The sequence below is a fragment of the Neolamprologus brichardi genome, chromosome 3 (genome assembly GCF_056152115.1).
Source record: "Neolamprologus brichardi isolate AB-2024 chromosome 3, ASM5615211v1, whole genome shotgun sequence".
NCBI classification, from domain to species: domain Eukaryota; kingdom Metazoa; phylum Chordata; class Actinopteri; order Cichliformes; family Cichlidae; genus Neolamprologus; species Neolamprologus brichardi.
In genome coordinates, this window is record NC_142106.1 from 47,818,480 (window position 1) to 47,832,086 (window position 13,607).

General features: G+C 39.5%; 2 protein-coding genes across 2 annotated transcripts; one reads left to right on the top strand and one right to left on the bottom strand.

Moving 5' to 3' along the window:
- Window positions 1-1,128: 1,128 nt before the first annotated feature.
- zcchc4 (zinc finger, CCHC domain containing 4) lies at window positions 1,129-13,101 on the bottom strand. Its single transcript, XM_006808998.3, has 13 exons — window positions 12,939-13,101; window positions 11,181-11,299; window positions 11,015-11,097; window positions 10,627-10,899; window positions 9,937-10,017; window positions 4,703-4,775; window positions 4,470-4,620; window positions 3,929-4,029; window positions 3,303-3,424; window positions 2,614-2,689; window positions 2,457-2,508; window positions 2,206-2,353; window positions 1,129-2,095 (listed from the first exon to the last, which is right to left on the bottom strand). The coding sequence occupies exons 1-13, from the start codon at window positions 13,024-13,026 to the stop codon at window positions 1,972-1,974; spliced, it is 1,491 nt and encodes a 496-aa protein (XP_006809061.2). The 5' UTR covers window positions 13,027-13,101; the 3' UTR covers window positions 1,129-1,971.
- si:dkey-219e21.4 (E3 ubiquitin-protein ligase TRIM62) lies at window positions 4,937-8,601 on the top strand. The gene is made up of 7 exons (XM_006808997.3): window positions 4,937-5,020; window positions 5,440-5,664; window positions 6,489-6,584; window positions 6,725-6,958; window positions 7,044-7,063; window positions 7,161-7,291; window positions 7,992-8,601. Exons 1-7 carry the CDS (start codon window positions 4,937-4,939, stop codon window positions 8,588-8,590), a joined length of 1,389 nt encoding a protein of 462 aa, XP_006809060.2. The 3' UTR covers window positions 8,591-8,601.
- Window positions 13,102-13,607: the final 506 nt, after the last annotated feature.

Genomic DNA, 13,607 nt, shown 5'->3' on the forward strand with positions numbered 1-13,607 from the left:
ACAAAAAACAAAACAGGGTCAGCAAAGAAAACTGAAAACTGGTAATTACAAGTATAAAGTTAATTTTGCGAATGTGATGGCATTTTACACAGAGAAGCCAAAAAAAAGGTAAATAGTCATCCTGGCACATACCAGCTTTTCACTTTTGACTCTTTCATTTGACACCAAATCTGACTCTCCTCACTTAAACAGTAACATAAGCCTGTTTTTATTTAATGTACCCGGCGTTATTTTTCTTTTCTGACCTGTCATCATCAGTATATCCTACAGTTTCTAACTAATATAATTCAGGACTCCCTCTACCTGGACTTCTGGTTTTATACAGAATAACAAAACTAAAAGTAGCAAAGTGTTGAACACATTAATATATTAAAAATAAAAACATATTACCCATTCAGAATTCTGTTAAGAGGCAAACACTCTGTTTGAAACAATTAGCCACTTGATTGCTGGGTGATTAGGAATTACATCGTATGAGCCCAACTATGTTCAGCAGTGAGTCATCAAGATACATAAAGAACCATTTTGGCTTCACAGGATCATTCCATCAAAGGTGGCTGTCAGAATAAAAGCATAAAATCAGTCACTGTTTACATCCACCGTGAAGAGGGAAGTGCTCTTGGGTCTGGAAGCCTTCACTGTTTGAACCAGGTAAACATCACTGAAAGCAGCAGTGTCAGACTCCTGTCTTTTTTTCATCATCACCAGAACCATTACTGTCAGGCTCAGTGCATAATTTGGCAGGATGTGCTGTATACCCTGTTCTATTAGAGCTTGCCCAAACAATGTCTATATCTGTACTCTGACTTGCAGTGTGGAGAAATCACACTTAAAGAAATGTAATGATTGGTGGGAAAGATTTTTAAGTAAACCTCAACAATACTGCCATCAGCTGGCCAAACATGAACTCAAGATTTGGTGCAACAGTAGAAAGCTATAAAATGAAACTACAGGAAAAATTGGTTAAACTATGCTAGTGATGATCTATTAAATGCATAATATCCTGCTGTTCATTCTTAGAAAGTGGTTATAATGTGCAAAGACACCTGCCAAGGACTGTAAACCTATTCTACGGCCATTCTTAACTGCAATTATGAAATTACTGAAATACTCAGAAGTGCACTGAAATTTATTGAGCCATAAAATCTTTAATGTCAGAATACTCTCACAGGAAGAGCTTGTGAAAAGGGTATAACAGGGCAGAAACAAGCCTACAGGTCCAGAGCTCTGAAAAACTTGAGAAACGCCATTTTTCCTATAGTGAACACAAGGACACGTATTTTAATGAACTGCAGCATATTCTCTATCCATTTTGCTGTTGCTCTTGGGTTTTCACGTCTTTCAGCAGGTGTATTTGAGCCAATAGCTGCTCCTCTCTAAGCCTGGTGCTGGTGGCGGTCTCTTCCTGTTAAAAGGGAGTTTTTAAATCACCCAACATTGCTAAATGCATCTTGTTGACTGTCTGATTGTTGGGGTCTTTCTTAATTTTGTAGGAAATTAAGTTGTAAATGAAATTGGTCTGAATTAGACTAAGTCAAAAATGATAAACAGGTGCAATCTACATTATATGGGCAATTAATGCAAAAAGCTTTAGTTGCACCTATAGGGGGAGAACATAAAACCCACTGTACACTACCTGGCCCTGGAAAAACCTGCAGCGTTACAGAGATCAAAAAGGACTGATTACTGCTCTTTGTTTCTGTACTGGCTGAAGGTGATAAGCTAGTATTTTGAGAACACTTGAATACAAAGCCATATTATGTGGATGTGAAATTTAGCTGTGGACCTGGAAACCTTCACAGAAAGCTTTACTTGTCAGTTCAGCATTTAAAGAAAAGTACAAACCAAACTCTCCCTTCAAGTTTTATTCTGTTACAACACTTTAAACCACTGCCACAAAAATCATGCTGAAAAGGAAAAAAATATTGCTTTGGATTGCACAGCTGAGAAGGTACTGCCTGACTACTGAAGTCACAGAGACTTTCCAGCCAACAACTTTGCTCTGCGAGCTGCACCAGACTTCCTCTTTGCTTTAAGTCTGAGGAGGGACTGGGGGGATCCTTTTTTTCCTCCAACTTTGGCTTTGGTCCGATGTCTGGAGGAGTAAAACACAGACGAGCAAGTTAAGACGTGTAAATATTAAATCTTACGGGTAGAGTGGAGTGACAAGATTTATCCCTTAACAGGAACAGATTCCTGGCTCACCTGTTGAACCTGTGTGTGTGTTTGACAGAGCAGTCTTTACGTTTGTGCTCTGGGCTTCCGCAGTTAAAGCAGCCCTCCTTCCCTTCACGGGTGGTACATGGGTGGTCTGGCAGGGCACAACGGCCACAGGACTGGCAGTGCTCCCAGGCTTACAGAAAAGATATTTAAATAAATTCACAAGAAATATATGGGAAGTGTGACGTGAAAACAGCAACTGCACATCAGTTTGTATCTGTGATTAATCGACCTACACGGTTTCACACATTTCACACAGGTTGAGCAGTGCTTCCATTCTCGGCCGTCCTGCAAACACAGAAAATACAGGCCGTGACATGCAAAGATTCAATGGAAACTTGATGCAGTGCCTTTTCAGTTTAAAAATAAAATGCAGTCACACGAGTTTTGTACCTTGGATGGGCAGAGGTTGCATTTCGCACAGTGTTTGTTCAGGGATGAGACATATCTCTCACATAAAGGGCAAAATCTAAAAACGAGAGGGTCATTCACTAATTAAACACTTTAAATTCAAATGTCCAGAGTTGCTTAAATACACACAAAAGACAGACAGACGTCTGACAGTTTGTGTTTCACAAAACTCTCATGTGTTTATGCATTTTATTAACTGCACAAGGAAAACTTGGAGTTGGCGGTGTATGAGCTGTTCATTTCTTCACATATAAAAGTCTTGAAAATACCAAAACAAAAACCCCAACCCCATTTTTTAAATGAAAGCTGAGGGATTAATGACAAATAACACCAATGAATTCATGCATCCATTAGTTTCCCATTAAACCGCCTTCTTAAATTTGTGCTAAATGTGAGAGATATCAGAGAGATATCCTTATAAGATCTTTAATTAAACACTTGATGATTGATGATTTTCTTACAGTTGAGAAAATTAACAGATGATTTTTATTCTCCACAGTTAACCAAAAACATGACTTTGGTCAGTCTATGCTCAAGCCCTTTTAGTTAACATCAAATCACAAACCAATAACAATCTATTCAAATGTTTTATCACATATACTTTAAGACATTTTCATCTCCAACATTATTTCTGAACACGTCTGGATTTAACTGAGTGAACATGTTGTGACCTGTAACCTTCCTCTTTGGGAAGGATGATGTCTCTGGGTGAAAGATTAGTGAAGAGTCTGACAGGAGACTGTTTTCTGCCCATCTTTCCATGTTTATACAGAGGATGGTTGTCATAGTCCACCTGGTTCAAAAGAAAAACTGAAAATTTTAAAACTGAAATTTCATTACTTCTAGTTCTAAATCTTTTATTTATTATTGTGGCCATAATATTCCACTGTAAAGTGCACTGAAATATTTAATAAATAAAGTAAGTAAGTTGAGTATCTAGGGAAAGTGGAGCATTGATAAAAAGCATAGCCTTGATTCGGTTTGTAGTCTAATAACAGTAACTAATGTGTGAGTCAGCATGCTGCAGCTGAAGCAGGTGCCAAAAACACATTTTAAATAACTTCAATTTAAGAATGCGCATAAATTGTTGTCTCTATGTCATATTTGATTGATAAACATAAATAATAAGGGGTAGAGTACGAGTCAGTGGAACTTTTCATTCGACAAAATTATGAGTGTCTATGCAAGTAAATATTATAGCGCATCACTTAATGTTATTAGTTTAGAAAAACCTAAAGCTATACGTATGCAGAGAGTAATATTGGCTGATGACTCTAAACTGTTGCCTTGCTGTTACCTGGTAATCCAACATGCTGAATGATGGGAAACACTCCAGTATCCGAGGCTCAAAGAAATAAGGGAAGATCCAGATCATGGGCATGTTAGCATTACTGCTGTCTGCACACACAAACACAACATGCATGTTACAGTCAAACACGAGATTTCTTCATTTAAAGTAATATTTCTGATAGTAAACAAAAAGTCTCTTTCCTTGAGCCATGCCATGACTTGCTGCTACTATAACTTTAGCTTAACCCTAACCTGCAGAGAAAAGAATTGTAAGCAAATCTACAGTCTTTGCCTCTTTTAGCTCGTTTTGCTGTTAGTCTGTATAATTTAAAGTCTTACACTTCTCAACCAACCTCCTTTCCAACACCCAATAGAGCTTCTAAAATCACTTTGTGTGTCTGCTAACATGTTAGCCATATCAACTTTAAATTATGATAACATTTTAGCATAAAGTTTTGTTTTTGCATCTTATACCTATTAAAAAAAAAAGACAAGTCATAAATATAAGAAGAAACAATTAATTCTGAAAGTTCCACAGCGGTGCTGACCAGAGCTCTGCAACTTCTCCCATGTGTGAGATAGCAGAGAGAAACTGTTGGCCAGGGGCTTCACCAGACCACCAAACGGCGGGTCGGCTACCATTGCCACCTTCTCCCCGTCAGACTCTCTGAGGAAGTCCTTCAGGGTTGCACTGGATGACTGATAAGAGAGAAGGCTTTATCAAACTCGGCTGTTGATGGAAAGCTTGACTGAACTAGCAGGACATCAGCTCAACTCCTACCTCTCCACCAAAGAAGTGATGGTTAAACATGTTGTAATGACAGAACTCATCTTGACTGTAGAACTGAGCATACCTGAAACAGAAAGATTTTGTTTGGCTTTTTATTATGCAACAGACTGTTCAGTGCTTCCGGACGCTGGTAAAAAAAAAGAAAAGAACAAGTTTGAGCCTATCGACGACTGGTATACAGCACATTAGGTAACAACACAGCAGGGAAGGATAAGGTGTCTGACTATGTGCTGCAAGCTGAAGCTTGTTACCCAGGAACATACCCATCCTGCACTTCTAGCACAACGTTACAGAAACAAACAGCAGAGAAAGCGCAGAGAACTCAGGTAAGAAGTTCTTACACAACATTATTTGATAATGGTTAAAGAATTTCCTTTAGTCCAGATATGCTGCCTTTATCATGCAGAAGTTATTAAACAGTACACAACAGAACAGACTCGTCTCTTTGAAACTTGAATAAAAACAAACAAACATTGGTTTTTATTATTATTATTATTATTTCAATTATTACAGTAGGTCAGACTTGGAACTCCGATCTGGAATAGATTTTTGGTAAAGGCTTGGCATGAAATGACAGGTTTTCTCAAACTTTTCATAGCCCTGACGAGTTAATTTAATCTACACACACACAAATACACAGCAGAAGCTAATCCCAAGAAAGTGCTTTTTTAAATAAAGGTAAATGAGAAAATGGCTTGTGTAGAAATGTAATCTGTTTTTATTGTTTTGTTCAGTCCTCAGAAATGGCAGAAAGAGAGTCGCGCTCCCTCGGTAATGGAACGTCAACAGCCGTTTACACTAATCTTTTAGCGCCCTCTGAAGGCATCCACAGCCTACTGCAAGACGGGCTGAGCTTCACTCCACTGGACGCCAGCAGTGACGGCACTGTTCAACCTTTTTCTCGTTCACCCAAACTACAGCGTAAGGCTGCCAAAACCGCACAACCCTCTCAGGTACAGATATGTTTTGATTGGCTGAAACGGCTATAGCATTAAAACTACCTGCTAAATATTAATAAAAATATTAATAAGTCGCTCTAGTGCTGCCAATCTCCATAAACCCGGCTTGTGGATTAACATCTTGTAGGTCAGGGGTGGGGGAACTCCAGGGCTCGAATGCAATACTGCATGAAGTATTTACTCTGTGATTCTTACACAGACTTTAGAGATTTTACCACTATCTACGCATGGGCCATAATTACTGTGACCTAATCAAGGCAAAACTGTGCCTTTTCTCTCTATAAAACTTTTCTTTATTAGAGAGCTCAGCAATCAGCAGCCCATAAAAAGAAAAGGAATACTGTCATATAAATCTCAGTATAGTGTAGAACTCTTTAAAGAATAGCAGGAACTGATTAACAAGTATGATGGGATAGATGGATCATAGAATCATCAGGTGCCAAAGACAGATCATTTAGATCATTTAGATCAGGGGTGTCAAACTCAAATACACAGTGGGCCAAAATTCAAAACTGGAACAAAGTCGCGGGCTGTTAATATTTATTGAAAAGAAATCTTCCTCCAGATATAAGAATGAATCTTTTCTTATGGACTCAAACAAGTTTTGCTGAAAAACTGAATATGGAACAAGCAAAGCTTAATACTAAACAATATATATATTAGCTGTATAATACCAGTAGGCCAGCTCTAATAGTAATTTGGTATGGCTTCGCGGGCCAAATGTAATTAGGCTGCGGGCCAAATTTGGCCCGCGGGCCAGAGTTTGACACCTATGATTTAGATCATTTATGATACAAAAAGTGTCCTGTTGTCTGCAGGAGCAGTTAACCAGACGTATCCAGGAGCTGCAGGCTGAAACGTCCAAGACTGAGGCGCGCATCCAGTCTCTGAAGAAACGCAAGGCCGATCTCTCTGTAAGTAAAAACCTAAAACTACCAGCACTGAAAAATGACCTAATACATTTCTGACCACCAAGTCCAAGGACTGCAAACAGAGCAATGATATATAATAAATCCCTAATAACATGTTCTCTTAATCACGCTCCTTCCTGAAGAGGACCACAGAGGTCATGAAGCAGCAGGTTCGAGAGCACTTTGAGAACATGCGGTGCATTTTGAAGCAGGATGAACAGGTGATCCTGGACTCTCTGGAGCTGGACCTGAGGCATACAAGGACCAAGCTGGACCAGGTTCTAAAGAAGTGGGATAACTACCACGACCAGGTCACCAAGAGCATCAGCAGCATACAGAGAACGTTGAAAAGCACCACAGCGAAGGAAGGCGAGCAGGTCTGATTTACATACAGCTCAATAACAAAGCTATAAGTAGTGTTCTTTTATTTAACCAGTATTTCTGCTTATGTCTCATCTCAAGGGTCACTCCGAGACTGTAAGGTAAATCGCTGCACCTTTTACATTTGCTGCTTCATCCCCGTACAGGTCTAAATCGCACCTCTGTGCCTCACTTTGATCTTTGTCACCACTCTTCCAGCCTTAAGAAGCCAGACACGCCTGAGAAGGAAATCAGGCTGAATGAAGAGAGATTTGAGAGGCTTCTAAAAAAACTCTCCTCCATCTCCAAAAACCTCAAGGCCAGGCTGCAGAGGAAGACTCTACTCTTAGGTACTAAGATGCTTACATCTACATGCTATCAGGCTAACTCATTTACAGCAGCAGAGTGAGTGAAGTTAGGTGTACTTTGGGAGCATGACAGAACAAAGTAGGCCAACCAAGGGATGCTTTATCTGGTTAAAATAATAAAAAATAAACATTTTTCTTCCCCTCCCCCCTGCAATCTACAGTAAATGTCTGCTCCAGATTACTCATTTGCTGCATATACAAATAAATCAGTCATTGTGTGAAAAAATGGTTGGGTTGGATGGTGTTTAGGTCAAAATATAGGTATTGATGATCATGGCATCAAATTCATCAACTCTCAACTTAGTAGATCCAAATAGCCGATATCAGCTGTTTGCTGATCTGTTGAAGCTAATGCACTGAGCCACCAGGTGCTTTTTAATAAGTGTGGATGTTGGCTTTCTACTTATCCATAGTTCCCACATGCACTGGTCTTCTCTCATTAGAAGCATTCCATCAATTCCCTGTTGTCAGTCCATTTCCATGTATGCTGTGCTCCAGTAGCCCACTTCCTATGCAATTTGACCTCTCACCCCCATCCCCACCCTGTAACACTAATAGCCTGTCAAATCAAATATGCTGCGCTATCTGCTACAATCACGAGTAATAATACATTTGTTTACAGTAACTCTGATAATAACAAAAGATCAAAATCTCATTAACAAATCTATTTCATTCTTTTCAGATTCTTTCCCCGTAATGATCGACAGGCAGTCTTGCCATAATCTGATCAGAGTGACATCAGAGGGGCGGGGCATGTCCTTCTCTGGCTCCGCTTGCCCAGCTCCAGAATATCCCCTTCAGTTTGATAAGGTATGCTGTGCTCTGGGGTCCTCTCCCATCACAGCAGGTCAGAGTTTCTGGGAGGTTGATGTCCGCTGCTGCTCAGCCTGGGCTGTGGGTGTAGCCTATGACACCCTTGAGAGAAAGGGCAATGACAAGGGCGCCAAGCTGGGCCGAAACAGGAACTCATGGTGTGTAGAGTTTCAGAACCGCAATCTGACCGCTTGGCACAACAACCGGCACATATCATGTCAAGGAGTGGGGCAGACTCCAATTAGAAAAGTGGGAGTGTGGGTTAATTATGACAAAGGCCAGCTGATATTTTACGATGCAAAAAACATGGTTGTCCTGCAAAAGTTCTCAGCAGCCATGACGCCGGTGTTCGACAGAGCTCATCACCAGTTCACTCAACCCCTGTACCCCGCCATATGCTTCCTGAGACCACCGGACAATCAGGTCTGGCCAAACCACTTGGAGTTTTGTTCCCAGAAGTTTCTGTGATACCGTTATCATATTCTACATAAAGTTGTGCTTAGAAGTTTACATATGCTCATCATTGTGATGAATGCTATGAATGCTATATCTTTGAACTACGTAGAATGATTGTACAGCATAAAAGCTTAAATGATTAAAGGCTCAAATATACACTTACATCTTTTAACAGATGGCTGAAATTATTTTTAACTTGACAGGGCCTGTAAATATTTTGATCAATTGACTACAACTGGTAGTTTATCTTTGCCAGCATAAAAAAGGATTTGCTTGACAGCACTCATGAGACCAAAACTTAGAACAATGGAAAACTCCAAGGAACTGTAGGTTCTACAAAGGATTATAGATTTACACAAGTTCAGAAAGTCTGATGAAACCCTCCCCAAATCTGATTCCAGGGTCATCGGCTCAAACAAATATACACAAGTGCATATTTGTGCCTGTATATATACTTTTGACCTTTGAAGCCTGATCCATGAAATAACTGCTAATTTTTTTTAAAGATTTATGGAGTGTTTATTTAATCTTTTGGCAATAAAAAAATTACATTTATTTGAACATATGAGTTTTAATTTGCATCACATATGATACACTAGGCATTAAGGGGTAAAAATGGTTTCAGACTGAGAAAAGATCGATAAAATTTTTTTAAAAATGTACCCTGACATTCAATGCCCATGATAAGAACATGAAAAAGTCTGATCACACCAATATAACAATGTGGAACATCTAGCCCAGAGGTATTCAATTAAAATTTAAGGAGGTCCAGTTAAACAAAACCAGTATTTCTCAAGTAGCCAAATAGTTGTAATGGTATCTGTATATAGTCAACAACTGGCTGTCATTCAACAGTATTTCAAGAATGGCTAAACTTCAGATTCCCACATCCTCCTCCACAGAAGCATAGTGGTAACTTCTCCATAAAGCAACACACAACCTTTCATACAAGTACCTTGAAAAGCTACATAGCAGAATTTAGACTGAGACATAGTAACTAAAGCTACACTACTCAACTGGCTGATGACAGCTGGAATTGGCCTTGATGATCAGGTTGTAATGTCATGAAACGTACTGCCAGTCCATATATATTCGTTCAGTCAGTCCCAAAATCTTCTCTCATTATGAAACATTAGTAGCATCGGTTTCAAATGCCACCATGTTCTGCTCAGTCATCATTCTTTGAAATGCACAAAGAGGGTGAATATTGCAGTATAAACATGTTAGACTCAGTGAAATGTAGTCTAATTCATTCTCACCTTGATTTTATATACACAAAATAGCCTATGTGCAAACACCTGGAACGCTTTATTATATACAGGAAAGCAGCAACTGATGCATAAATTAGGCAAACTTACCTAAAGTCAATGTCCAGCAAGAGACTCTTTATTGGCTCCAGCTTTTGCTCCAGATTTTGCAGCTTGATCAGCTCCTGCAGTCTGACCCAAAAGGCAACAATCTCATTACTGATGAAAAACACATCTGTAAGCTTTAAACATTTAAAGCATTTAACTGAGATTTGACTAATCAAAATATTTAGCCTTCAGTATATGACAGTTACACATAATTGATGTATCACCTGTCAAATGCCATACCTACAGTGACCCACGGTGAAGGCAAAATCATGCTGCAGTGGGAATAGACAGAAAGACTTCTCCAAAATTAAGTAAAAATTCAGGTGATCACCAGTGCTACCCCTCAGCCTCATACTAGATGCACCTATGGTATGAATTTCAAAATCCTACATTGCCACTTTCTTGAGAATGTGATGTAACAGAAGGTAGTGTTTTTCCAAGGGTGTAGAGATCACAAAGTGTAGTTGTACAGAAAGATGTACATTAGCAGAGAGGACTTAGTTAGTGTGTTTCCATCATCATAGTTGAGCTTGTCACAGTCAAATTAGAAACCTCAGGTTACATAATGGCTCCATTTCTGCTTTAAGTCACCAGCTGAACTGATCCATCAAGGCAGTTCAGACAAGATGCTTCACTATAACTGAGACAAAAATTTCTGATTACATTCAAAGATCACGCTTGTGTCTGTCTCACCTGGGTGTGCCCACACACAGTATTTTCCTGTATCCCAGACCTGCTAAAGTATCCAAGAGAAAGTTTGCACTGCGGTCCGTGAAAAGGTACTGTGCGTTGCTCTTCTTGTTGTTCAGGGGACGCAACAGTGCACTGGGCCTCCTCAGCTGTGCTGCAGTAATGGGAGTGGATATGTGAGCAGAGTGAAGGCTGTGCTCATCTGGCAGGAGCAGAATCTGACAGTCCTGACAGAACTTCTTCTCATCCAGAGGGAGCGAGACAAACTTTTGAAATCTGAAGGACAAGATACAAATATCCTAAAAGTCATCCCATACAAAATCAGCATTAAATAAATAAAATGAAGCTTTATAAACATCCTAAGATAAGCAAAATGAGTATACATTCTCACCTGCTGCAGTACTCCTTATGGGTGAAAGGGGGCCTCGTTGACTGGTTCTCTGCTTCTCTGGCCAGCAGCCTGGCTTCTGAAACCTTTGACGCAAGTGAATTGAAACAAACTGATTGATGTCATATATCGTTTTATCATGAGCGCTGGAATTTTCCAGTAAGCCTACCTTTTCATCTTCCCACTGAAAGAAGTTGCAGTCTTTTCTATCTCGACAGGCCGAACATGCATAAAACCTCCGACTTTTTTCTCCTCCTTTACAAACCTTCTCAAACAGCAAGGTAGGACCTGACAAAATATACAAAGTTGTTAAAAGTTTGTTATATTCCACAGAGAAAAATAATATGGGTCATTTCTAACCCCGGAAGGTCACACAAACATGGACTAAAGTCTTCAGCTCACCTGTTCATTAAACAGAAATATTTAATCGCCCAATAGCATGGCAGTAACTAAATGTATTTAAATTTTTGAAATTCAAACTGAGCATAAAAATGGTAAAGAAAAGTAATTTAAGTTACTTTGAATGTAGCATAGTTGGTGTTCCCACACAGTCCGGTCTGAGACAACCATCTCTAGCGTTTACAGAAAACGGTCAGTACTTTGTGCCAAACTGCTTCCCTGATGGCGTTGAAGCCAGAGAAGAACAGTTAATCTGCTTTTAGCTGACCATGGCATGCAAAAGTCTGAATGCACAACATAATACCTCAGCAGGTGCCTCTCCTTTCAGCTAAGAACAGGTAAGTGAGTCTACAAAACTTTGAGCATGGTCTCACAAATGTGGAAAAACATTGGCCGGTCTGATGACTTAAGAATTCTACAGCGATGTTTGGACAGCAAAATTTGGTGTAAGTAACATGAAGTGATGGGTGCATGTGCTTTGTATCAACAGTTCAGGGAGCTGCTGGTGTTATGGTGTGGGAGCTTATTTTCTTGGCACACTTGGGCTCCCTAGTACCAGCTGATAATTTAAACACCACAGCCTACTCGAGTTCTGCCACCTTGTCCATTCTCTTATGGCTGCTCCCAGCAGGATAGCGAGCCGTGTCACAAAGTTTGGATAATCTCAAACTGGTTTCTTGAACCTCACAATGAGTTCAGTCTACTCAAATGGCCCAAGAGCACCATAGAGATGTGGTCAAACGATGTATAGCAGACAACTGCAACCAAAATATCTGAGAAATGTTTTCTGCACCCTGCAGTATCTGTGGCACAAAGAATCAAAGCTATTTTAAAGGAAAAAGAAAGTCCCCAAAAGTTGATTCTGTTCATCTGGACGTCAATCATCCAAGTGACTTCTTCAGTCTCAGCTGACTGCAGGTTTCCCCAATCTTATAAACAGTACATTTGCATAATGACTGAAACCAGCCCACTGAAGGAACAAAGGGCTGGGAGGTCAGTTCCTTGGTCATAATTATGCAAATTCTCATGACCATTGATCAACAACCACTGATCACTGAAAAAGAAAGTCCAAACCGGTCGTGCCAAGGTACGTATCCACGACGGAATTTGTTTCCCCAGCGTGGGGAGCTGTAACTTTGCTGTATAAAGAGCTAACATCTCCAAAATTTCAGGAGTAGTTAGTCATTATAAGAAGTGTTTGTGAACTAAAAATGAAGAATGAGAGATACTGTTTGTCCGTGATTTGGACAACCCAGTGGATGCTGGAGACGAAGGGTCGGAGATGCCTTCCTTGGCACGACACCTGTAAGCGTGTGTACTATATTCTACATGTACACATGTAGTAGATTTTGTTTTCAGAAATACACCCCTATTACTGCTAGTTACTATAGGCAGGATATATTAAAATACCTCGATTACATGTATAATATCACAGATAATCTTGTTCTAAGTATATCAATAAAAAGGCTAAGCAACTTTAAAATAAGACATCAAAATCAGTTTGACTTACTCTTCTAAGTAAACTTACCATGAGAACAACACGGGGCTGTTTTCTCGCCCTCATCGAGAATAACTTCTATTCCGTAACTGTTGGCATATTCCTCGTTTACATCCATTCTGTCGATTTTATGCAACAACAAAGTTTAGCTTTAAACCTTTCAACATGATATCGTACCCATGAAGCCCTTTTCTTGTCGCGGAGATATGACGTCACAACGACGTTGTCGCAGAAGGCAAAACAAAAGCTGAAATAAGATCATTGGTCCGGTTTACTTTGATGATGACTGAAATTGTTGTCAAAATTTACGAATTTCAGTTGTGTGGGGTTAATTGTGTTGGTAGTGGTTGATAGGAATAAGATCATGATAAAATCCGATGTGTTATCAATATATTTTAGGAATTTATGCTATTTTATGGAGTGACTTTAATTCACATGCAAAATCATAATTTATTTTATAATTAATTGGACATTAATTGTCCAAGGAGCAGTAGAAAAAACTCATTAAATATATTAGTGTTGAACCACAGAAGCCTTTCCTTACCTGCATATTTAGCAATAGATTTATTTCAAATTAGAATAAATTTTTGTGAAATAAGTATTCAAAAACAAAGACGACTTTTACAATGAGGTTTCTTTATACCAGGAGGAATGTAGTCCACCACTGGATACTGTTCCTTACACGGCGGGTTTTCATTA

What these genes read in the sequence shown, in the direction of transcription:
- si:dkey-219e21.4 (XM_006808997.3), top strand. Translation starts at nt 4,937, where the DNA reads ATGTGCTGCAAGCTGAAGCTTGTTACCCAGGAACATACCCATCCTGCA. An exon ending in AACGCAAGGCCGATCTCTCT is followed by an intron (nt 6,585 to 6,724) that starts GTAAGTAAAAAC and finishes TCCTTCCTGAAG; the next exon opens with AGGACCACAGAGGTCATGAA. An exon ending in CAGCGAAGGAAGGCGAGCAG is followed by an intron (nt 6,959 to 7,043) that starts GTCTGATTTACA and finishes TCTCATCTCAAG; the next exon opens with GGTCACTCCGAGACTGTAAG.
- zcchc4 (XM_006808998.3), bottom strand. Translation starts at nt 13,026, where the DNA reads ATGGATGTAAACGAGGAATATGCCAACAGTTACGGAATAGAAGTTATT. An exon ending in GGAGAAGTTGCAGAGCTCTG is followed by an intron (nt 4,030 to 4,469) that starts GTCAGCACCGCT and finishes TTGTGTGTGCAG; the next exon opens with ACAGCAGTAATGCTAACATG. An exon ending in CACACACACAGGTTCAACAG is followed by an intron (nt 2,096 to 2,205) that starts GTGAGCCAGGAA and finishes TTACTCCTCCAG; the next exon opens with ACATCGGACCAAAGCCAAAG.